Source organism: Setaria viridis, chromosome 7, assembly GCF_005286985.2.
Source record: "Setaria viridis chromosome 7, Setaria_viridis_v4.0, whole genome shotgun sequence".
NCBI lineage: Eukaryota > Viridiplantae > Streptophyta > Magnoliopsida > Poales > Poaceae > Setaria > Setaria viridis.
This window is the reverse complement of record NC_048269.2, coordinates 24,829,806-24,854,280: the sequence shown is the minus strand read 5'-3', so window position 1 is coordinate 24,854,280 and position 24,475 is coordinate 24,829,806. Positions and strand designations below refer to the sequence as shown.

The following is a 24,475-nucleotide window of genomic DNA, read 5'->3' as shown; positions in this document are numbered from 1 at the left end:
CTGTGATGTCATGGCTGATGCAGACTTTACCTATCTAGACGCAGATACAGAGCATGTGAAGTAGATTGGAGCCCCCACCAAGATAAATGATACGACATGCTGCCAGATCAACTGAATAAGGCTGTTTGGATCCATAGACTAATTTTTAATTCGAATTACATCGGATGATACCAATTAGAAGGACTAGGACTAAATGTGAAATAATTATAAAACTAATTGTATAAGCCATGACTAATTCGTGAGAAGAATCTATTAAGCCTAATTAATTCATGATTAGCACATATTTAGCAGCACATGGTCAAATCATAGACTAATTAGACTTAATAGATTCATCTTGCGAATTAACCTTCATTTATGCAATTGGTTTTGTAATTAACCTATATTTAATACTTCTAATTAGTATCTATTGTTTAGATGTGACATACCTATATTTAATTGCGCACGTTTGCTTCAGCTTATTCAGCTGGCTTATCAGCCACCAAACAGTGTTTTTCTCTCACAACAAATTAGCCGTTTCAGCTTTTCAACCGGCTTATAAGCTGAAGCGAACAGGCCAAGCAACCATGCAGCAACAAGTGTCAGACCACAACTGTCTTGGGGAGTAAAGGTGCCGAAACACCTCCCCTCTAAAGTTAAGGCGCATAAAGACAGTAGCATACTGCACGAGGTGAGGTGCAATTAGAGCCAGGCTAAATGCCAGTCAAAGACATATCATGGAAACCTTCAATATTTGTTACACCATAGACTGTAACAATACAGCCACCATATCAAAGACTATTGAATTACTCAAAAAAAAACACCATACTATTTCCACCAACAATACATGACAGAATTACCATGCTCTAAAGTAGTAGCAAATAAATTAGCATGAGCTTCAAAAAATATGGTGTTTTCTTAATTCCAGGTATGGATGTATCTAGTACCAGTACAACAGAAATATCGACAGCTTGTAAATCCTCATCAAACCAAAGGACCTAGACCAGACAGCGCCGAAATGGCAAACCTCATGTTCGTTGGTGGGAGAATGGATTCCTCCGAATCCCATTAATAAAAGTGAGATAGGAATCCAAGTAGAAGCTGCAAGATAAATCTCAGCTTAGATGGCAAATAAAAACGAAAAACATCATTAATAATTTAACAGGCCCAAAGAAGAATTCAAAATCGCAATGCATTTCCAAGGCAAGACTGCAAGCTACGCTAGCCACGCTGGAGCTAAAATACCAAACTTCTATCCAAAGTTACTCACGGGAAGGAGTGCCATTCCTAAGAGAGGATCGCAGTTATATCTCAAGTACAACTCAAGGCAGCTAATGCTGGGAATATCTGGACTTATACATTGAGCTCAGTCATTACATTACAATATGTTGTTCTTGGTAATACATTTTTCAGAGACACATATTCGGTACAGGTTCTTAGTAGTACATTTTTCAGAAAGACTAAGATTGTTAGGCAGACATAGATTCACTCATTCATGAAGTCGAGAGCCTTACTCCATGTCCCAAGGATCACTGAATTATTGCATTTTTTTTTACTGTCTATCACTAAAATACCCTTTGAAGTTACAATGTGGGTACCTCTGATCCACAATTTAACATATATATAGTGAACATCATCTTTCTTCAAATTCCAGCCAGGTTTCACCAGTTTTGCTTGGTTCTGGGGAAAATACCATTAAGTTTCGCTGTTCTTGTCTTCTTGATAAATATCGGACAGACACAGCCTCTACCTCAAATTTATACAGTATACAGACCAGCTAACATGACACTGTTAAGAAAGGTTACCTGGCCAAGCAACTAGAACGGATACAGTTTAAGTTTTGAAATCCTGGTCAGCAAACATGCGTATTTGTGCATGTAATTGTTATTAGCAGGAATACGTATTTCGGCATGAAACTATAATTTTCATCAATTTCCTAGAATACTTTGTTTCCTTTTTCACTACCTCTAGACTCAAGGTACATGAAAATAGATACCTGGTCCACATGAGGGCTCACAAAATCAAATTGTGTTCATTTCCTATTTGAAACAACAAAGTTATAGTAGTCCTCCTCCCCGTATAGTCTCCTGAAACATTAGAAGAAATTGGTCATTAAGATGAACTGACAAGCAGGATATGTGAACAGCACATGTTGCAGAATATGTGATGTCATGAAAAAACATCATCTTACAAATATTTAGACAAAAAAACCTGCTGAATTGTCATAGTGTATCAGAAACATATCTTGAACGGATTGCTAGCATCTAAAAGGTTTGGATCCAGATAGATGGAACCGTGGAATAACAAAAAATGTTTTAGTAATACAAATGGACCTCATAACACCTGGATAGCATTATCGATGAGAAAACTAGTAATGAGCTGCAAACCTCCAAGTAGCATAGATGGATAAATAATGTAAAAATATACTCCTTAGTGAACACATCATGTGCAAAAGAAAACAGATGAAAGTTGGATGAACTTACGCTAAATCTGCTGATGTGTCACACTTTATAACACCTTTCCCTTCAGGAAGTTCAAGGCAAGAATAGTGCATTATCATTTCTTTCAAGGTATGTTTCGTGCTCTTCACATCATTGTCCCACAATATGCTCTGCTCCCAAAGAGTTACAATGTAATATGATGTCAGTACTAGATGGAAACAGAAAAACATGTAACTCCTAACTTCGATAGACCCACAAGTTTTGAAATGTTTTTGCACCCATGCGAAATGAGTAGGACATCCTCTAAACAAACACGGGAGTGAAATTAAATACCTTTCTTACATACTCTCTTTTGACATCCTCATACGGTGTTTTTCCTTTGGCACAAAAGATAGAGGCATTCCACATGGCACCTCTAGCAACCATAACAGAAGCGGCACCTAACAGTTATGGGAACAAAGATATCAACTATGATTTATAATAACAAGAAACAATGATCCTGCCAATGCACCTTAAGCAACACAGGTATCAAGGATGAAGGTATTATTAAATTCAGAGTTTTTCAGAAATCATGTTACATGCATGCTTATTCATCATGAATAATGAAGTTATGGCTAATGTTTAATGTCATGCAGCATTTGGGAAACAATTGAAGTACCATGGCTGTCCAAATAAATGCATATTAAAAGGCAGTTCAAAATTGTTAACTGATACTCTGATAGAGGTGAAGAAAAATTAAAACAGAGCAAACTGACAAATGATAATGTTAATAGAAACACAAACCTGTAGCATCTTTAACTCTTTTAAAATCCTCATACTCAAAGACATCTCCATTAGCTATAACTGGAATTGACAGTGCTGACACAACATCCGCAATCTCATCCCACTTAGCAGGATCTCTTGGTCTGTCTTTAATTTTTCTGCAGTTTCAAGGACGACAAAAATAAGGAAAACCAATTATAAAAGGGCCTACTCAGTGCTGAAAGCTCCCAGAGGAGGTGGGGTCTGGGGAAGGAAATTACCCAAAAAGATTGACATGGATCCAAAAAATAAAGTTAGAGCATACAAAAATGACATTTATATTTGACATTCTCCTGCATCACATTCAGTTTCATTATTATAGTAAAAAGAATTATATTCAGTTTCATGGCAAGAGTACCAGACAGTCATACAACTTGAACTTCCAAAAGAATTGAGCTACATACTACAGACACTATAATGACAATATGAGTCAATAACTCTGCAGCTGCGCATATGAATAACTTTTGCATTTTGAATCCTTTTTACAAATAAAGGGCAGGACCTTTCCCATCCATTCAAAACTGGAACACCCATCCCAAGATGGGACAGCGCCCACATCAAGGGGGGGAAAGCAACCTAACCACCTCGTTCGTGCTGCCAGTGAGTATTCAGAAACATAAACTCAGGAATTTAGCTGGGAAGACATATGGACATAACTGAAAAATGCAGGTGGCAAATTGCACACTTCTAACGTTTGCAATTATCTACCAGACTACCACAACTCAAAAGTAGAATTCTACGTGTCATTACCTTCCATGCACAGCAAGAGCAGGAACACCAGTTTTTTCAATCCTTCGTGCCAATTCCACAGTGTCCTTAGGTGTGTTCAGAAGACGGATTTTACATGTCACTGTTGTGTCCAAGTTCCGCCGCAATGTTGTCAAAATCTACATTGTATACTATGAATAGCCTGAGTAAGCGAAGTGGATATATGGGGTGTGGAAAAAGCAAAAGGAACAATTAAGACAAGTACATCATGTATAAGCTCAGGTTTGGAGAGTAATGCAGCACCCATCCCTCCACTAAGAGAGAAAGACTTTGGACAACCCATGTTGATATCTATAGCAGCAACATCATGGCACCTGGTGTGGATAAAATACTATGGTTAAAGAAATATGCAAAGCACAAGAGGATAACAAATATAATGCTATCACATCAAACAAATTTATGTACCAAACCTGGAACAAACACGGCATTTATGTTAGCTTACTTCAGAACTTGGATACTAAAAGGTCTCAGAAACAAAACTTACACAATCTCAGCAGCTTTAAGTGCCCTCACAGCATGTGATGTGCCCATTTGGAATACAACCCTACCCCTTTCTTGTGGGCATGTACGGAAAACTACATTGTCAGTCCCTTTCTCCACAAAATCAGTAGTCCCAAGAGATTCTGGCAAACAATTTGCAACATGATTAGGATGTGTGAATTATACAGCCCCAGTGCAAGTCCAACAAAGCTAAACAACAGATGGAACAAAGAAGGCAACTACTGGAAGTGCTACGAAAACGCCCTATCTTCACATGTAAAATAGCTTTCTCTTCACATCATAAAGTTATCCAGCCATTTGTCAGATCCTTCCCCGATCCCAAATTACAGGACATTAATCATCCAAGAGTCATTTAATATGAACATATCCAGTTATCAACTTCAGATGCAACATTATGGGGGTAAAGTTATTTGCAATACTACGATACCCAACATATCAGATCTTAACAGCAGTTGATGATTGATGAACAGACCAAACTGCTACTGCAATGGAGATAGCTGTAGAACCAACAGACCACATCAAAATGCAGATATCAATTGAACTATAATACCATTTATAATGCGCTCGCATTTCAAGAATTTGTGATCAATTATTTCTTCCCCATAAGTAATATCAGCACCATATTCAGCAGCCAGTAGCCTAAATGGCAAGGTGCCCTGCAAAGATAAATAACAAAAATAAGGCGGCAAAGAGTAAGTTTGGAAAGAAAATTCAAGCACACAGACTAGATAAGTCCAAAACTTCAAAGGCATGAGATGTACAACATGAGTACATGACCCATGCTAAAGCGGGTGCTGGTATTGTTCAGCTACTCTGAAGTTGTGAATGACTAACTATGATGTCAGAAACGGAAGCATGGGAATTGGGAATTTATTGGTACGGAAAAATGGTGCCTATTCATATACTAAATGATATTGTCCATGCACAAACTTCACGGAAAAAACAGGAGAAGAAACCAAAGTGCCCTAATTTAGCAGGGGCAAAAATAAACCCCCCAAAATGTATTTGATTCGGCTCATAATTTCATTCCTTCATTGGCAGCAGGAAAAGCGAAAACTAAGACAGAATCTAGTGGCATGCTTACTACAGCCATCTATCCGACAGCATGCTTACTACGGCACAACTTAGTCTCATCATATTCCACTTCCTAACATAAAACGAAAAGCGTAGAGCTTCAGCTCTAAATCGAGTGGAATCAAACTAAGCTCATAAGAAAGCTGAGACCCAAAATCTAGAGATCCAGAAGCTTGAGACTAAAGCTAAAATCCAAAGTCATATGCCCCCGGAGAGGAGACGGGTAAGTAAATCCAGACGACGGATTCGTGGGAGGGGCTCGGGTCGAGAGTTGTTACCACGCGGACCATGGGCGCGAGCACCAGCTTGTCGCGGTACTCCATCCCCCGCGTCGCCGTGCCGCCGCGCACGGCAACTGCTCCGCCTCTGACTACACCCTCCCCGCGAAACTTGGAGGCGAAGGAGTCCGCGGCGGAAAACTGCTGTGGGGGGATAAAGCCAAACTTGGCGGCGCGCACGCGCTCGCTTGTGTGTGGGAGGGAGCAGAACCAGGGCACCGTGTCTTCTCCGGTCTCCTCGCAATCGTCTGTCACCACGTCCTTGGTTGGGTCGGGCAGTCGGGCTGCTAAAAAGCATGGTTATTCCCCTCTGCTGGGCCGATACAGCCCAACCGGTTGCTGATGTCAAAGCCGCCTTTTAGCCCACCTTACAATCAGGCCTGTGTCTGCTGGCTCAGAAAGCTGCTGTGTCTCTGTGAGACTGTTGTGTGCTTGTTTGTGCACATGTGAAGCTGCTTTTCCCGTTTGTTGGCTGGCTCTGGTGCACAGTAATTTTTAACGAAACTTTTGAGTCATGTAATTGTGCAGTGATTTGCCTATTCGGAGAGGGATAAAAGTTGACGTGAGACCGACGGGATAAATGCAAAGCAACAGCGAAATGCGGCAGCGCCACTTTTGAAGCTTTCTGTGTGAAGCAAGCAAGGTCCTCGTCACAACTGCAGCCGAATAGTGTGATTAGTGTTACACAACCATCACAAAAACCAAACAACTCGCTCATTCCACTGAGAAATCGATAGCATACCACTGTTGCCCCCCCATGACCGGTAGCATCGGATCATACTGAGATACAGGGACGTGACCAGACCACAAAAAAACATTAGGCCAGCCAGACCACCCAAAACGTAGGCAACTAGACATGACAAATACCACATCCATCCGGCACGTCGGCAAGCATGTCTCGCGATTAGGCACCAAGCGCATGAGATTTGCGCGACACAAACACGAGTTAGGTCGGGTGTTCCTTCGTCGACTCAACTGTCAAGTGACCACCTCTCGATCGGACAAAGCACGGCCTTTCACACTCGGGAGTGTCAAGGCCAACGGTGACCCGGCCCCATCTTTATTAGCAGCGCACCGGCACGGCGCGGCACCTACTACCAGACACGCTCGCCTAGGACACGCAGCGCGACACGGCGGTGCCGGTGCGGGCATAGAAAGCGCTAGCTCCTCCTCCGAGTCCGAGCCCAGAGCGTCCCTCCCCTTCCCTTCCCCCACATCCGCAGGCATGGAGAGGCACAGCACGAGCGCGCGGCTACCGGCCGTGCTGCTCGCAATGCTTCTGCTGCTGGCGACCGAGCTCGCCACTTTCGGGTGCTGCGGCCACCGAATTCCCAGGCCGGACGACGTGGCGGCGTGGAGGCGGCACGGGCGGGTGCCGGTGGCGGCGAGGACGACGGCGACGGTGAGGGAAGCGGCGAGCGCGACGGCGCCCGCGGCAGCCCGGGACGCCGAGGCGGTGCTCGGCGAGTCCAAGAGGCTGGTGCCGCAGGGCTCCAACCCGCTGCACAACTAGGATCGAGGAAGCAAGCGCAGGTTCTTCGTTCGGCTTCCATTTTTTTTCTTTCTTTCTCCCTCGCTCAATCACACAAGGCGATAGATTTTGAGCCCGTAACTGTAATTAGCTAGCACAGCGGTAGAGCTCCTCTGAGTCCAATCCAACACAAGCCAAGATTGTACATGCATGCTTCTTTGTTGCCATGTTCTTCCCAGCAAAGGTTTGATTCAGAAAGCAACAATGATTGCGAGCCTGCCGCCTTGTTCCTTTGTTGCTGGAACTTCTCGACTTTGGAGCAACCTTGCCTGCGTTTTCTTCTTCCCAGTCCAGTCCAGGGTGTTTAGCGTCATTTCCGCCCGCTGCAGCGACGTCGCAGCGGCGAGCAAGCGGACATGGGGAGCCCAGACAAGCTAGTGCTTTGTCGCGCCTCGCTGAAACTATGATTTCGAGTTACTAGCCTTTTTGTTCGCTTGCGAGCACGCCATCCTCAACAGCATCCCTACATATCTTATCACTCAGATCACATGGCAAGGATCGTCGCCTAGGACATTAAAGAAATTGCCAGCGACTTATGTTAATCTACTGGCTCAGCAGAGAAAGACAGGGGAGGCAGAGAGATACGGCCGTGAAGTGCAGCAGCTGGAACTGAAGACCGGCCAGGCGGCCTCTCCCTGCAAGTCTGCATGCGGTTGAGTGAACGCTAAGCCACGGTGTAGTCTCATCATCCGAGACATGGGTGTCAGGGGAAGGCATGCACGGTGCTGATTACCATGCATAGCATGTCGAGTCCCTGGTGCCCATATACTCCTGCAATGCGAGATGATTTCGTAGATCCTGTCCCGGCTGAGCACGGAACGGACACCCTCAGCAAAAAAAAGAGCAGACAGGTGAAATCTTTGCGGCAGTCACGGCCTGTTGTTGTTACGACAGCTTAACTGATGAACATCGAGAGTGGGGTTCAGCCATATAGTTCATACTTCATACGATACAATGTGGCCAACACCATTATTACGAACTTTCAGTACAAACAAGGTAACAACATGAAGGGTGTTTGGATCTTTAGTCCGAACTAAAGTTCATATCACATCGAATATTTGGAGGCTAATTAGGAGGATTAAATATGAGCTAATTATAAAACTAATTACACAGATGGAGGCTAATTCGCAAGACGAATCTATTAAGCTTAATTAGTCCATGATTTGACAATGTGATGCTACAATAAACATGTGCTAATGATGAATTAATTAGGCTTAATAGATTCGTCTCGCGAATTAGCCTCCATCTGTGTAATTGATTTTATAATTAATCTATGTTTAATACTCCTAATTAGTATCTAAACATTCAATGTGATAGGAATTTTAGGAGAGACTAAAGAACCAAACGAGCCTGATTTTAGAGTAATAATTTGTGGATGCTTCTACGTATAAGTTGTACATGCTCAACAAGGCTGACCTGGTCACAGAATTGCAGTGAGACATCAAGGAATCTGCTTCTTTTCAAGACGGCTCTCAGAAACCCTGATCAGGAGCATCCTGCTAGTACATCAGAAGAGACATTTCAGCAGGCTGTAGATGAATTCAGAACAAAACCCAGCTCCTAATCTTCAGGCTAATTGAAAGCAACAGAAAGAGAGATAAGGCACCCGCTAACGCAAAGTACGCAAAGAGCTTATCTTTGCCACAGACAGAAACTAGACAGGAAAAGCAAAAGGAGGCAGAAGAAACGCCGGCGGCAGCTATCAGATGTAGTTGCATTGCCAGCAAACAGTAATCTGAAAAGCTTGCCTATGACCTTTTTTCTCAGGTTTTATCAAAAAGAGTGTTTGCATTTTAATCCAAAATCATTTTTAATAGATACAGACTTTTTCAGTGCATTACAATTTTAAATCCAGCTTTCAACATGGATGTGACTGTGCAAGACAGTTACCTCTGGAGTGAATGTGAGACCAACTTTGATTTCTCCACGGTATTCTTCATCTTTCACAACAATGTAAACAGTCGGAGGGATGCTTCCTTCTGTAAAAACTGCTTCCAGAGGAATCCTACAAAAACAGGGCACTCAATTGAAATAAAACATTGCAAAACGCAAACGTTAAAAAGTTTGGATCCCAAAGCATCTTCGAAACTGCAGACCTCAAAACCGAGCAAAACCAACATCATACTCAGTACTTGCGTGCCGGATTGTCGGAGTTTACAAGAATCAAGATGCAAGTACTTACGTTGCTTCACCAACAAAGTCGTCATCCGTGCCACCATCACTGTCCAGGAGCTTGATGAATAGCTCTGTTGAGCTGTCGGAGACGGTGAACACAAAGGTCTCGTTCCATTCAGGATCACATCCTTTCCCTGCAGTGCACAAATAGATCAAGTTACAAATTATTAGGAAGGCAAAGACAGACAGCATTATCTGAAACCATCCATACAGTACGGCTGCAAAGCAAGAACAATGCTTTTGTTTTTTGATAAGGTCTGTTAGTTCATGTTGATTGGATTTAAGGTATGGTTCGAACCTAGTCTTCTGCACATTTTCACTTGTAATTTTTTCAGGATATCTTTGACTCTTCAAGTGTCCTGTCCTATTTTGTTTTGAAAAGCATGGCAAGAGCTTTGCCATAGGATTTATTAGAAGAAGAGAATTACTCGGTTTTATATGAGAAGATCTGGTCCTGAGAACCATTCAATTAGGGAGGGTGCACGTGCACCACACTTCTCTCAAAGCAACTGCAGTACAACGACCGACCCAATTAATAACTCAACTCCACTAATCGCTCCATCAAACACTGAGCTAACTGGGTCAAACTATCCAACCATCAACTCAATGAAACAACTCGCTCTAGACTGCAACATACAGCATAACTAATCCAGCTACCAATTATCAAGTGTGCTGGCATATTACTTGCAGTGTCATGTCGCATGAGGCGGTAACTTGAGCATGGCATTTTAGTTTCTAGAGCATTGCAGTTGCATGTTTCCAGGGAAGAAATAATGCAAACAAAGTTTCAAAGCAAGGTACCCTGAGCAAGCCAACTTATTCAAAGCGATAACCCAACTATCAACTCACTGTCCACTGCAACACCGAGCATAACTGATCCAGCTACCAACTATCAAGTGTGCTGGCATACTGCGCAGTGTCTAGTGATCTAGTCGTATGAGGCGGTAACTTGAGCATGGTATTTTAGTTTCTATCAGAATTGCAGTTGCATCTTTTCCATTTGGCTGTTGATTAGTAGTAGTCACGTCAGAAACTGAACCATTGACCTGAACAGGAACTACCTACTGTCGTAGCTCTCCTTTTGCAGATTACTGATGAAACCTTAACTTGAAAACGATATTTTCAACAATTTAAAGTAGGGATTTTCAGGACCGTGTAGTTGAAGCCCGGTCCTGAAAACCATTTCACCGATTTAAGTAGGGAATTGACTCGTATGTAATCTTTGAGTAAAGAAACTAAAGCTAAATAGAGACATATACCAGATGCAACGCTGCTCTTCTGCTCCTGGGAGCGGCATCTCAGAACCGCGTACGGATCCATGTTACCTGCAACCAGCCATGAAACCCGTCAGCACAAGAACTGATGCCGTTTATCTAGAGCACTGAAACCACGCTAGCGTTGCAGAAGTTTCCATGATCGGAGGATCGAAATGCTACTTAGAGCCGAACCGAACGATCATGAAACGGGGAAACAGCGCAAGGTTTGGAGGGGGAGGGAAGAGCCGAAGGCCGAAGCGTGCGTACTCAGGTAATCGGTGTTCTCCAGGCCCTTGGCCCCGACGAGCAGCACCTCCAGCGTCCCCTGCGCCATCTCCTCCCTCCGGGCGGCCTGCTTGCCTGATCAGCGAGCTCGATCGATCCACGATCCGAACTTGCAGCGTAGGCAAACAAACGCCTAGATTGCGAGATCCGATCCAACTTGCGGGGCTATTTATGTAGAAGGCATTGAGAGTTTGAGACTTGAGACGGAGCGCGCGCGTTTGCCTCCCCACGTGGAGGCGGCATGGCTCCCGGAGTGGCGGCGTCACGCGTGCAAGTCACCGTCCGCACCGCGCCGACGGGTGACGGTGCGATGATGGCTTCCCGCGCCGGTTTCGCGCGAGGAAAGCCGGAGAAACCGGCTGCCGCTAGCTCGCTCGTGCCGAAGGCGGCGGGTTCTGAATTCCGATCCATCCGGATTGTCAGTTGGTCAAATCATCCGTGCTGGTGGGGTCTTGTTTAGTTGCCCAAAGTTTGGAGGTGCAAAATTACTGTTATAGTACTGTAGCACACTGTAACGTTTCGTTTGTATTTGTAAATTATTGTCCAAATATTGACTAATTAGGCTCAAAAGATTCGTCTCGCAAAGTACAACAAAACTGTGCAATTAGTTTTTGATTTCGTCTACATTTAGTACTCTATGCATGTACCGCAAGTTTGATGTGACGGGAAATCTTCTTTTTGCATAGTATCAAAGTTGGGAGTTTTGACGGAACTAAACATGACCTGGTTTCATTCCATTTCAAAGTGGAGATGTGACATGGGCCAGTAAATGCCAGCTAGGCCAGGGGCCTGGGCCTGGGCCAGATGTATGTAGTCTCGGCCTTATTTTTGTCAGGGAAAAAAAAAAGTATACGTAAGACGAGCAGCACCTGAGAACGATTTGATTGAAGTGCTGCATCCCTGTAACTACGCACTCCCCTACTAGTACTATATGAGCTTTCTTATAAAAGATCAACATGAGTTCTCCCTTTTTGGCTCGTTGGACAATGAATGTATTACCGGCGCATCGACACCGCCCGTCTAGCTCGAAATTTCTTTGTTAAGTACTGTACAGATAGCACTAGTCTCGCGATGGTTGGCACGCAAGAGGGTTTGTTCATTTCCCTGACAAGGAGCCAGCATAGTTCCACAAGCAGCTCGAGCAGCACGGGCACGTGCACGTTGGCCTTGCTGGTCCTCTGTAGCTGCGTGCGTGGCAGTGTGTCGGCGCTTGTCCCATCCCTGATGAAATGCCGAGACTGTCGGTGCCGCATTTTGTCAGTTCTGTTTTTTTTTTTGAAATGTATTTGTCAGTTCTGTAGACGGAGACAAGATCTCCCACTGCACCAGCACAGACAGCAGGGTTTTTTTTTTCTCTTTTCAAGTTTCAAACAGTAGTTTAGCAGCTAGGCAGCTAGCAGTAGAGAGTCGCATCCTCTGAAACGGCGCGGGAAGGTCTTGGATCGATCGGTCATGTACCCCCGGCCAGCAATAGCGACCAAGATCAGCATTGGTAATCCGTAACTCCGTGGCAAGTTCTACGAGTTTGCTAGGAGAAAGTGGTAGTCAGTCTAGGAGCAATCTTCGTAGCTCTACGAGTTTGCTCCAATGAAGTACCGGTACAGGCGTACAGCAGATACCTTTTCTTATCAGAAAGGCGCTCAAATGTCAATTTTTGATGCCTCGTACATTAAACCGTTCGTAAGAACTCTACAAGCATAATCAAGAATCAGTGGCAGCACGAACGTACATGTGCAGTGCAGTGTAGTGCAGTGCAGTGCAGTCGTTTGTCTATCCTAGTAGAGGGTGAAAAAAAGGGGTCATGTCATGACCATCAGATTAACTTTTTCAAGCACCTTTGGCTGCTTGTCACAGCTGCAGTAATCCTGCGCAAAGCAGCATTTCCGTCGACAACATCACGCTCGCACGCTACCGCAATCGAGTGATCGTCCCCTCGCCAGCAACCTGATAGTAACCGAGGACAAAAGGCTGAAAGCAACTGAACCTTTTTTTTTCCCCCTTCCCTCTCTGCTCCCTCCCTCTCGCTCGCTCGCAGTCGCGCACGGGAGAAGCAAAGAATTTCCCAACTTTTTACAAAGATCCACTCGAGCACTTGGCAAGCGCTCGTTCGAATCACATGGCACCAAGCTCCACTGAAATCGTCGCGGATCAGGCTTTAAACAAAAGCGGGAAAGTCAGATCAGATTCCTGAAATTTGGAGACACAGGATTGAGATTTGTGCCACGAGACGACATCCAATTAACCTTTTCTTTCTGCCTTTCTTTCTTTTCTTTTTCAGAGCAAAACGACATCTCACATCTGATCTAGCTCTGCACTGTGCTCAACGAATTTAAAACTGGCAGCGTTGCATTCGTACAGAAACTAATAAAGTTACACCAAGCTTTATCGCTCCTCCCGAGCCCTAACCTCTGGACTTAAACGAAACCCTAATTCAAACATTCCCAAATTTTATTCCAGTGGTGCTAAAACTGTGCCTGCAGTATATTGCTATTATATGGAGTACATCCAAGAACTTAAGAACAAATAATAAAGAATATTGCCCCAACAGGCCAAAATAACAGCTGTACTGTACACAACCCATGGCTGCATTTCACCTCGGCCCCCCACCCCCAAAATCCCCATCCGCCACCAACGTGTGGGCCCGATGAATGGCAGTACCGATGGGGCTACTCCAACCAACGCCATTACGGCTTACAGCATGGACACTGAAGGGACCCACGCGGAGTGGCGAGTGGGTCAACGTGTCAGTGACTCAGTACACCAACGCCGACACCCAGACGGCGGCGAAGCGAGCAGCCAAGCGCCGTGGAATATGATCCCATCGGACGCGAGCAAATCGATCGCTCCAGCGATGTGGGGCCAGCATTGCTCAGGCGACGGCGGCGAGGAGGTCGTCGCGGGCGCCGCGGCGGCGGAGGAGGTCGTAGGGCGCCCAGAGCGCGTCGAGCGGGCACGGCCGGCCGGCGTCCAGGCGCAGCCACGGCTTCCCCTTCCCGCTCCAGTGCAGCAGGCTGACCGGGCCCGGGTGCAGCTCCCGGCACTGCCCCGCCACGTTGTCGCCGCCGAGCCCGTGCTGGTTCCACCGGTGCTCCACGGCCTTCACCTCGCCGGCGAACACCAGGAGGAACGGCGGGAGGGAGCCCAGCTCGTATATCCTGGCCTCCTGCTTCTGCACCTCCATCCAGTACTCCAGCTTCCCGGTGTACCCGCCGGCGCGCCACCGGTCCAGGTCGATGACCATGACCCCGGTGTTGAAGTAGCAGGGGACGCGCGTCCGGTTGGCGAAGACGGCGGCGTACTCGGGGTGTCGCCAGAACGCGTCGGTGAAGTAGGAGGTGAAGTTGGCGTGGCAGTACTCGGGCGCGGCGAGGGCGGCGTCGGGGCCGAGGTCGGTGGCCCAGAGGCGGGCGACGTCGTCGACGACGAGGAGGTCGGAGTCGAGGTAGAGGACGCGGGAGACGGAGCGCGGGAGGAGGTCGGCGAGGTAGATGCGGGCGTAGTTGAGGGGCTGGTCGAGCGCGCGGCGGACGGAGGAGGAGATCTTGCCCCGGACGAGTCGGGCGTCGAAGCGGTGCACGGTGGCGGGGAGCGTGGGGAAGGCGGCCGCCAGCGCGCGGCGGAGCGAAGCGAGGCGCCGCGCCGGGGACGCCGAGGATGCGACGAAGTGGAAGGCGATGGACTCCGGGCAGGCGGCGTGGCGGAGCACGGAGAGGACGCCGGCGAGGGAGCCACGCAGGTAGGTGGCGTCCAGCGTCATCGCGATGTGGATCGTCGGCGCGCCCGCGCAGGCCGCGCCGTTGCGGAACGCCGGCGCCTCCCGGAACTCCGGCAGCTCCCCGCCGCCGCCCCCGGAAGCCACCGCCGCCGCCGCCGCCGCCGCACACGCCGCGGCGAGGAGGACCGCGGCGAGGACGCGCATTGCGGCCCCGGAGCGTCCTTCCGTCTCGCTCCCCCTCCCTGAGAATCGAGCGGAGGGAATTTTTGACGGGTACGGGTTGGGGGAAGACGAGATTGGGAGGGGATGATGCGGCGTTAAGGAGCGGGGTCCGGAGACAGGCTGGACGGAGGAAGACGTGTGAGGTTTCCCCGTGGTTTTACGGGTTTTTGGTTGGGTTTCGGAGTTTTTCCCGGATGTTTGGTTGGTAATTTCGACGCGCCGCCGCGTCGGGCGGGTTCGGCCGTGGCGGCTAGGCCCAAGCCCAACGGTTTTGGGAGCTGAGATAGTGGTGGCCTGGTGGGACTTCGACGCGCCCCGTACATGCCATGGCCAATGCCGCCGCCACCGGCATCCCCTCCGGTCACCCCTGATGACTGCGACGCCACCTGTTGTTGTGGTTGTGCTCCCGCTGGTTCTGCTTCGCCTTGGGGCTCTGTGGCTTCGCTGCGGTGACTCTCCCTCCAGCGAGCGTCTGACGGCGGCCATGAGAACCACGGGCCCAGCGGCGATGACCTGTCCCTGGCCGCCGGTGAGGTACACGCTGAGGCTGCTGGCCCCCGGGGCCGCGGGCGGCAGCAGCACGGTGCCCGTGAGGTACAGGATTTGGATTGGAGTTTTTTCATTGATTTTAGAAGGAACTATTGATCATTCCTCTATATTTTTTTTCTGACATCAGGCAGTGTTCAGAATGGAGGAATGCTCCAATCGATTAGAAATCTGGGGAATGGAGGAATTTTTTTTTTTGCGAGCCAAGGAGAGGGGAGAGAAGCATTCTGGTGCCACGAATTAGAAGCATGGCAAAGAGAACCAAATCGATTAAAACACGAAAGGTTTACAGCCATTGCGAGGTCAAGGATCATGGATGTACTCTACTACCTACGTATATGTCGCAGAGCTCCTCGCAAGCCATCGTCGTGCAGGATAGCCATCCTAAAGAGGTGCAGGACATGGAAATCATTTTATCCTCCGGCTCATAAAGCTTATGATTGAAACAATACAACATTTTGTTCAAGCTCAGTCAATACAATTGGAACCGGAAACAGTAGAACACAAGAGTTAGTATTTAGCAATGTTGGTGAAGATATGATAGGCAGGGATGAACCAAATCGACACTACTTAGGTATTTCTTTTGTACTTCTTCAGGGTTTTTTTATTAATTTTGTTGTATAATTAGATATGAAATTGAGACGTACTCTCTAAATCATGTATTTCATGCTTCACTATTGTTGGATACGTGGGTTAATTTAGGTGGTTTAAGTGTTTAGAGAAGTGGTCCTAGGTGTGGAAAATCGCCAGCTCTGCCACTGGCCATCCATAGCTGAAGCTTATTTTTGCGCATGATCTTATGCTTTCCATCGGAACTTGTTAAGGGCCAGGTTGGTGGAGCTCTTTGCAGCTCCGGCTCCATCTGACATTTGTAGCGCAATTGTTCACATCCTGTAGCGCAACTGTTCATGGGAGCTTCTTTTCTCTCTCATCTCCCTCCTTCTCACAGATCAAGGAGGAGCAGATGGAGCCACAAATTGTGGCTTCTCCGGTTCCAGCTTCTGTGACGCTACAGTGCTCGTGTCAGGAAGAGTCGGAGCCGGCCAGTGCCCTCCCAAACGCGCCCTCAACTATTGGGAGGAGAAAATGATGTGGAGCTACGAAGAAGAAGACTACGAGGGGAAAATGATAGGGGTGTTTTCTTTACATTTGTTTCTCCCGCACATTCCCATACAGTGCACGAGCTGTCGAGCTCTGCCTCACGTGTCTGCAGAGTGAATGAGCAACTGTGTAGCATTAGCTACATGAAGCTGATTGCATTGGCAGCATGGCGCTGTCGAAGCTTCAAAAATCGAAAGGGCATTTTTGTCCGGTGCTATTACTGTAGGAATACACCATAGTGGCCTATTCGTATGACTAGCTCTTGATTCGTGCTAAGGGGCTATTTGATACGTCCCGCTAAACTTTAGCACCTGTCACATCGGATGTTTAGATATAATTAGGAGTATTAAATATAGTCTAATTATAAAACTAATTGCACAGATGGAGTCTAATTCGCGAGACGAATCTACTAAGCCTAATTAGTCTATGATTTGATAATGTGGTGCTACAATAAATATTTGCTAATGATGGATTAATTAGCTTTAATAGATTCATCTCGCGAATTAGACTCCATCTGTGCAATTAATTTTGTAATTAGCTTATGTTTAATTCTTCTAATTAGCATCCGAACATCCGATGTGACCCTGTTAAAATTTAGCATCTTGTATCCAAACAACCCCAAGATCATCTGGTGGACGCATCACGCATGGGATGCCCGGCTCCAGCGGGTGTTATTGTGCTTTTTTTTTTTTGAGGGCAGGGTGTTATTGTGCTTGTGCAGTCACGGGGCGCTCTGACGCTTGTCGTTGGGGCGTCCCATTTCCTGGTGCCCTGATATTCGGTTCGTATCCGATTGTCCTACACCGAACGGGATGGATATTATATAACTTATCTCCAAGGTGGAAGTGCCTGCTCGAGCGTTTTGGTGACGGGGACTGCAGCATTCGCGTGTATGAATATCGTATTTTGATTTTTTTTTTGGATCGCTCATGGACGGAGGAAGGAACTGCATAATGATACGATGGGTCAAGCTTTTTCAAAACCGCAGCACACAGAAACCTAAAACAAAATGTAGTATGTGGAGAGGGCCGCCGGGTCAGCTTCATCGAGTGCGCAGTCATTCGGCCCATACGTCATACGATCAAAGACTTTGTGAGAAAGGAAGAAAACATCGCAGAAAACAGGATGCGTGCTTCTGTCCTCGTACGGCTGTATGGGGGCATGAAGGGTTTGGCACCACTGTGAGTGAATGCAATAGCAACTAACAACCGCGATCGGTCGCCGACCCGACCATAATTTCTCCTCCTCCCCTCGAACTAGAGAGCCAGAGCTTGAGCCAAGAACAGGACACGGACAGTGGCCGGCAGCTAGGCAACTCGTCAGCACAGCAACTTCACGACTTCACGAGCAATAGCAAACAACGACGATGAGCAGAGCACCGCACCGCACCGCATAAGCCGCTGAAGAAGGAATATCTCGTTGCGGGTCCAAACACGATTCCTGATTTCCTTTGATAATCCAGAGCATGACTTGGCCATGCTTATCCAAAAATGAATTACGCATGGCAAGCAAAGGCCGAGCTAGCAAGCAACTGATCGTCTGATCCTACCTAGTCATACACTGGGCGGCGGCAGTGGGCAGCTTCAGCCCCACATGCCAGAGGCAGACCCCGTTTCCCGGTCCCAGTCTCGGCACCGTCCCGTGACAACACAGCAGCTCAGTGATGGTCGCTTAATAAAAACCGCAAGCCACTCGGCGCAGACGCCAAATTCTTCGATCGAATCGAATCATCCCACCTAACGGCTAGACCCCGCCATGCTTTTCGCCCTCCTCTGCCTCCTCGTCCTCGCCGGCGCCGCGCCGGGGACGGCGGTGGCGGCGCCGAACGCGCGCCCGTGCGCGTCGCCGTACTCGGCGAGCGCCTACCCGTTCTGCGACGCCTCGCTCTCCATCCCGGCGCGCGCGCGGGCGCTCGTCTCGCTGCTCACCCTGGACGAGAAGATCGCGCAGCTGTCCAACACGGCGGCCGGGGTCCCGCGCCTGGGCGTCCCGCCCTACCAGTGGTGGTCCGAGTCCCTCCACGGGCTCGCCGACAACGGGCCCGGGGTCAACTTCTCCTCGGGCCCCGTCCGCGCCGCCACCGCCTTCCCGCAGGTCATCCTCACCACCGCCGCCTTCAACCGCTCGCTGTGGCGCGCCGTGGCCGGGGCCGTCGCCACGGAGGCCCTCGGGATGCACGGCGCCGGCCAGGCGGGGCTCACCTACTGGGCGCCCAACATCAACATCTTCCGCGACCCGCGGTGGGGTCGCGGCCAGGAGACGTCCGGGGAGGACCCCGCCGTCGCCGCCGCGTACTCCCTCGAGTACGTCAAGGGGTTCCAGGGGGAGTACGGGGACGAAGGCAGGATTAGGCTCTCGGCATGCTGCAAGCACTATACGGCGTATGACATGGAGAAATGGGAGGGCTTCTCCAGGTACACCTTCAATGCCAAGGTGAGGACGTTCACGCCTTATCATTTCTCTCAGCTTATATAATCTTACATAGATATAGTATAGAAGTTTCGTGGATAGCCAACAGACAGTCTTCTAGGAGTATTATACTATTAGTCGACGCATAGAGAAACACTGACATAATGGCATGTTTCGCTCCAGGGAGTAGGTTGAGATTTTCTGGATAAACTGGGTTGAGAATTTAATTTCCAATTAAAATATCTGTATTCATGTGGTTTGATTACCAATATGTCAGCTGAAAAGTCGAATTACAGGCTTGAACTTACCATATTTCTTGTGAACTTCTATAGCAAATTGCGATTACAACGAGATCAAAAGAAATGTTTTGATTTGTAATCCACTAATGGCAGGTAAATGCACAAGATTTGGAGGACACATACCAGCCTCCTTTCAAGACCTGCATCCAGGAGGCTCGCGCCAGCTGCTTGATGTGTTCATATAACCAGGTTAATGGGGTGCCAATCTGTGCTCGCAAAGATCTTCTGCAGAAGACCAGGGATGAATGGGGCTTCCAGGGGTACGCAGCTTGCTCTAACTCTGAATTTGTCTGTCTTGAGCCTTGGACCATTGAATATGTCAGAAGTGACAAGAAATTTCATTATATCAACCCCAGACCCCCAGCATTTTCATTATTGTTTATGTAATTATGTGTGTTCATTTTATTCTTTGAAGGTATATTACATCTGACTGTGATGCTGTGGCAATTATTCATGAAAACCAGACATACACTAATTCAGATGAGGATTCAGTAGCAATTGTTCTTAAGGCAGGTTAGTAGCCTTAAACCTTCTCTCTTTTACTGAGAAACACATGTGCATTTTACTTCTCAAATTTTTTTTTTCCACATATGTGATTTTGGTTGTCTTTCTGTCTTTATAGACTAGAAGTTTGATTTCTTGGTCAACTCTAGCATTTTAAAAGTAGATACTAGGGGTTTATAGTCAAAACGGTTGCCAAGTCCAACTAATGTAAACCATGTACGGTAACCCCCAATATTAGAACGATAATTTCTGCTTCGATTGGTTCTTTGACAACATTATTGTTTGGAGTTTTCAATATCTAGTCAAAATAGATTCCATAGAACATCTGACCATTTATTTATTCAATCTATTTACTTGTCCTTTGCTGAGGTGTTAGGATTGCTCTCTTTTTTGAAGGAATGGATCTCAACTGTGGTTCTTTCCTAGTTCGGCATACAAAGTCAGCAATTGAAAAGGGGAAGATTCAAGAACAAGATATCAACCGTGCCCTTTTTAATCTATTCTCTGTTCAACTGCGTCTTGGAATATTCGATAAGCCCAGCGGCAACCAATTAGGGCCCAATAATGTGTGCACGAAAGAGCATAGAGAGCTTGCAGCTGAAGCTGTAAGGCAGGGTGCTGTCCTTTTGAAGAACTATAATAGTTTCTTGCCTCTAAAGAGAAGCGAAGTTAGACATGTTGCTATCATTGGACCATCTGTAAATGATGTGTATGCAATGGGTGGAGACTATACAGGTTCCAAACCACTGGCTCAATTAAACATTTTGCTAACTTACTATCTTTGAATACATTTTTAACGTTGGATTCACTTTAATCAGGTGTTCCCTGCAACCCTACAACCTTCCTTAAGGGCATTCAGGCCTATGTTACACAAACAACCTTTGCTGCTGGATGCAAGGATGTTTCCTGTAACTCAACAGATTTATTTGGCGAAGCCATTGAAGCAGCTAAAAGAGCCGATATCATTGTTGTAGTTGCTGGGTTGAACCTGACAGAAGAGCGTGAAGACTTCGATAGAGTGAGCCTTCTCCTTCCAGGCAAGCAGATGGACCTCATACATGCCGTTGCTAGTGTAACGAAGAAGCCCCTTGTGTTGGTTCTCTTGGGTGGTGGTCCTGTTGATGTTTCTTTTGCAAAGCATGATCCACGAATTGCAAGCATTCTTTGGCTCGGATATCCTGGCGAGGTTGGTGGACAAGTCCTTCCAGAAATTCTTTTTGGGGAGTACAACCCAGGTGGGTAAACAACTTACACTTCTTGAAAGAAAACAGCACTTGCATGTATTGCAATGAAATAGTTGTGGTGGCTGTTGGACTAATCTGGTGTGCTGTAATGGCAGGAGGAAAGCTGGCTATGACTTGGTACCCAGAATCCTTCACTGCTATTCCGATGACTGATATGAATATGAGAGCTGATCCTTCACGTGGTTACCCAGGAAGAACATATCGATTTTACACTGGAGATGTAGTGTATGGTTTTGGATATGGCTTAAGTTACTCCAAATATTCTTATAGCATCTTGTCAGCTCCAAAGAAGATCAGCGTGTCATATTCATTAGTTCCGGACATTATCAGTAGGAAGCCTGCATACACAAGGAGGGATGGGCTAGACTTTGTGAAAGCCGAAGACATTGCTTCATGTGAAGCTCTAACATTCTCTGTTCGCGTTGCGGTTTCAAATCATGGTGACATGGATGGGAGCCATGCTGTTCTACTGTTTTCAAGATCAAAATCAAGCGTTCCAGGCTTTCCAATAAAACAATTGGTTGGTTTTGAGCGTGTCCACACGGCTTCTGGCAGCGCAACCAACGTGGAGATTACCGTCGACCCTTGCAAGCATATGAGCGCTGCCAATCCTGAAGGCAAAAGAGTGCTGCTATTGGGTGCCCACGTTCTGATGGTGGGTGATGAAGAGTTCGAATTGCTCATCGAAACATGACAGATGTACAGACGTTAGCATCGCTGCAGTTCAAATTTGGAATAATCTGATGAAACTTGTATGTAAAGAAACATGCTGTAAAGATTCACCATTGATCTGGATGCAAGTACAGTAAACATGCTGTAAAGATTCATCATTGGATTGGATGCAACTGCAGTTGCAGCCATTGAAGTCTATAAACGGCCAGAAATACGTTCATCACACCATTCTGAGTAGTAATAGCATTGTTTGTGATTAAACATTGTTTTGAGTTTTGAAGTGTCGCTAATTGGTTCTTGTTCGACTAGCACTACCAATGCTAACGTTCGAATATACAAAAAGGTTACTGTCTTCAGTTTGAAGTGCCTCCATGGAGTAGTTTGTAAATTGAAACAAAAATGCGCAAGCCAGAAGAACAGGACACAGCTTCGCTAATTAGCTTGTGGAGTACTCGCTCTGTAGGTCATTTTAGCTTTTTTATTGTAGGTCATTTTAGCTTTTTTATTTCATAGATATTATTATGCATCTAGATATAGTGTATGTATAGGTGCATAATAATGTCTAGGAGTAGTTTGTAATGTGACGATGATGAGTTATCTTGTGTTACCTGACTTGCTGAGAAATCTGAATGCTGAAAGGCTCAGACAAGCACAAGCTGCATTTTTGTTGATTTCCTTCCTGAACCTACCCATTTCCACTGGACGATCAGACCATCAATCCCTGGAAAGCTAGTGTAAAGATTCCAGGATCTATCTTTTCTCCCATCGACTGACGCTCGAGGAAGGGATGAAAAGTGGAGAAAGAGAAACTGTGCTCCGCGCCTCCGCCCCCGTATGAGGCGCGCGCAGCAGGGGTTTCTTCAGAACTGTCTATGTCCTCCGGAGCTCTGCCCCTGTCTGATGCGCTTAATCAAGGCCTCTTGATTTGCAAGAGGCACAGGAACATGCATGTTCTTCCTAATTCCCGTGGCTGCTGCTTGTCTTCGTCTTGCTCTTGCCCATGGTCGGCATCCAGGCGGGGGTGGCACCTCCAGTTGAAAACGGCGGTTTGGTGCCGGAGGAAGCGGCGCGCGCGTGTCCTACAGCACCAGAGCCGGAGCCGCGGCTGCTTGCGCTCCGTTTATGGGGCGGCGGGCGGCGGCGCGGGATGCATCACGGCACCCGCCGGTGGCAGCGCCGGCTCGTCGGCCGGTCTGAATATTCTGCAAAGGAACCCCTATATTTTACAAACCAACCCCCTCATTTGGATCGCAACTAATAACCGTCGTGATACACAAAATTTCTTAATTTGGATCGCGACTTCTAAAACCCACTTGCATCGCGACTCTTAATCGCGATCTGATAATTTACATAAAATCCACTAATTTGGATCGCGATTATTAATCGCGATTATTAATCGCGATCCATTATTTTGCATTCCACCCCTTAACTATTTACAGATATACCCCTATTTCACATCGGCACCTTTCATTCTTCTGTCTTCTCGGCGATCGCCGCCGCGGATGGCCACCCCGCATTCCGTCCCGTGCAAGGACCAGGCCCAATCCATCCATGCCCTCCCCCTCTTCAAACCCTAGCACGGGCTATCCCAATCCTCTGCCCCAGCGGCCGGTGCCAAGGACAGCGCACGATTCCCTTCATCCGAGTCGAGTTACGCGCCGCGCGTGCCTCGCCGATCCGGCGAGCTGCTTTGGTCTAGAGGCTTGAGGCGTGCTTGGACGAGCTGTGGCCTCCGGTGCTGTCGTGCCCGCGATGAGCCGATGACTGCGGCGGCGGGTCGCGATGGATCGATGGTGGGGCGCTGGGGGGCTCTGTTGCAGCATGTACAGTATAGACTTGTGCTCATGTATTTCAAAGTCTTTTAATTTGCTTCACTTGATGTCGCAGGGATTTGTACTGCCCAAATTTCTGCATCCATTAATGTTGTTTTGTGAGCTAAAAATAGGGCCTGTTTGGTTTACATTGCTTATAAGTTGCTTATTTGATTTGCTTATGCATAAGCTAACGGTTTGAGTTGCTAAATTGCATTGAATGAGATTGCTTTTGACATGTTTGCTAAAAATAAGCAACTCAAACCAAACAGGGTCTAAGCAACTCAAACCAAACACCCTGTTCTTGGATTTGCTGTTTGCACATCCTGAACATATGCGCCATGTATACAGTTACAGTCCGGACAGATGCTGCAAGAGATTCATCGTTAGATTGGATGCAAGTACAATTGCAGATTTGCAGGATTCTGAATCGTAACGTCACTGTTTATGAATTCCAACGAAGCACTACTTCCATTCACAAAGAAAGGCGTGATCTTCCTACCGTCCTTGTGCGATCCAGGAAAGATCCCCGATCACCCAAGATGCGTGTTTCCTTTTTCCGCCTTCTCGCCCTTCCACCAGTCCGCCGGATCACGGATGGCCGGATGGGCAGCACTGGTCCGTTGACGGATGGCCGGATCACGGAAGGCCGCCTGCCCAGCGGCCCCAGCCCCTCCACCAACGCGTGCGTTCTCGGCGATCCGCGTCCGCCGTGCCGGTATCACTGACAAGCCATTTCAGCTCCAGTGCCGCGCCATCCGCCGCACAGCGCCGGCTAATCGCTTCGCCGCCTCGCCGTCGCCGGCAATGGGATGCGAAGGTTTCATTGTTTACGAACGAAAAACTTTGCCATTTCAGGCGTTCAG

At 47.3% G+C, this 24,475-nt stretch overlaps 4 protein-coding genes across 5 annotated transcripts; 1 reads left to right on the top strand and 3 right to left on the bottom strand.

The window, feature by feature from the left end:
- Window positions 1-678: 678 nt before the first annotated feature.
- Window positions 679-6,082, bottom strand: LOC117864419 (uncharacterized). The gene is made up of 10 exons (XM_034748525.2): window positions 5,840-6,082; window positions 5,038-5,143; window positions 4,471-4,609; window positions 4,192-4,300; window positions 3,969-4,105; window positions 3,201-3,337; window positions 2,751-2,857; window positions 2,460-2,587; window positions 1,973-2,063; window positions 679-1,077 (listed from the first exon to the last, which is right to left on the bottom strand). Exons 1-9 carry the CDS (start codon window positions 5,882-5,884, stop codon window positions 2,009-2,011), a joined length of 963 nt encoding a protein of 320 aa, XP_034604416.1. The 5' UTR covers window positions 5,885-6,082; the 3' UTR covers window positions 679-1,077; window positions 1,973-2,008.
- Window positions 6,083-8,220: 2,138 nt separating this feature from the next.
- LOC117862402 (elicitor-responsive protein 3) lies at window positions 8,221-11,334 on the bottom strand. Of its 2 annotated transcripts, none has more exons than XM_034745864.2 (5): window positions 11,069-11,334; window positions 10,805-10,870; window positions 9,553-9,679; window positions 9,261-9,375; window positions 8,221-8,869 (listed from the first exon to the last, which is right to left on the bottom strand). In XM_034745864.2, the coding sequence occupies exons 1-5, from the start codon at window positions 11,133-11,135 to the stop codon at window positions 8,843-8,845; spliced, it is 402 nt and encodes a 133-aa protein (XP_034601755.1). In that variant the 5' UTR covers window positions 11,136-11,334; the 3' UTR covers window positions 8,221-8,842. The 2 variants fall into 2 exon arrangements, with proteins under 2 accessions (XP_034601755.1, XP_034601756.1); XM_034745865.2 differs by having other exon boundaries at window positions 8,221-8,866; window positions 11,069-11,329.
- A 2,179-nt stretch (window positions 11,335-13,513) lies between these two features.
- On the bottom strand, window positions 13,514-15,327 carry LOC117862401 (probable galacturonosyltransferase-like 3). The gene has a single exon (XM_034745863.2). The coding sequence runs from the start codon at window positions 15,003-15,005 to the stop codon at window positions 13,956-13,958; it is 1,050 nt and encodes a 349-aa protein (XP_034601754.1). The 5' UTR covers window positions 15,006-15,327; the 3' UTR covers window positions 13,514-13,955.
- Window positions 15,328-18,379: 3,052 nt separating this feature from the next.
- LOC117864228 (probable beta-D-xylosidase 6) lies at window positions 18,380-22,021 on the top strand. The gene is made up of 6 exons (XM_034748258.2): window positions 18,380-19,103; window positions 19,472-19,638; window positions 19,794-19,891; window positions 20,279-20,617; window positions 20,701-21,117; window positions 21,222-22,021. The coding sequence occupies exons 1-6, from the start codon at window positions 18,426-18,428 to the stop codon at window positions 21,818-21,820; spliced, it is 2,298 nt and encodes a 765-aa protein (XP_034604149.1). The 5' UTR covers window positions 18,380-18,425; the 3' UTR covers window positions 21,821-22,021.
- Window positions 22,022-24,475: the final 2,454 nt, after the last annotated feature.

What these genes read in the sequence shown, in the direction of transcription:
- LOC117864419 (XM_034748525.2), bottom strand. Translation starts at nt 5,884, where the DNA reads ATGGAGTACCGCGACAAGCTGGTGCTCGCGCCCATGGTCCGCGTG. An exon ending in ATGCGAGCGCATTATAAATG is followed by an intron (nt 4,610 to 5,037) that starts GTATTATAGTTC and finishes ATTGTTTGCCAG; the next exon opens with AATCTCTTGGGACTACTGAT. An exon ending in AAGAGTTAAAGATGCTACAG is followed by an intron (nt 2,858 to 3,200) that starts GTTTGTGTTTCT and finishes CATAACTGTTAG; the next exon opens with GTGCCGCTTCTGTTATGGTT.
- LOC117862402 (XM_034745864.2), bottom strand. Translation starts at nt 11,135, where the DNA reads ATGGCGCAGGGGACGCTGGAGGTGCTGCTCGTCGGGGCCAAGGGCCTG. An exon ending in GGAGAACACCGATTACCTGA is followed by an intron (nt 10,871 to 11,068) that starts GTACGCACGCTT and finishes GGCTGGTTGCAG; the next exon opens with GTAACATGGATCCGTACGCG. An exon ending in GAAGAGCAGCGTTGCATCTG is followed by an intron (nt 9,680 to 10,804) that starts GTATATGTCTCT and finishes TGTGCACTGCAG; the next exon opens with GGAAAGGATGTGATCCTGAA.
- LOC117862401 (XM_034745863.2), bottom strand. Translation starts at nt 15,005, where the DNA reads ATGCGCGTCCTCGCCGCGGTCCTCCTCGCCGCGGCGTGTGCGGCGGCG.
- LOC117864228 (XM_034748258.2), top strand. Translation starts at nt 18,426, where the DNA reads ATGCTTTTCGCCCTCCTCTGCCTCCTCGTCCTCGCCGGCGCCGCGCCG. An exon ending in GGTACACCTTCAATGCCAAG is followed by an intron (nt 19,104 to 19,471) that starts GTGAGGACGTTC and finishes CACTAATGGCAG; the next exon opens with GTAAATGCACAAGATTTGGA. An exon ending in AGCAATTGTTCTTAAGGCAG is followed by an intron (nt 19,892 to 20,278) that starts GTTAGTAGCCTT and finishes TCTTTTTTGAAG; the next exon opens with GAATGGATCTCAACTGTGGT.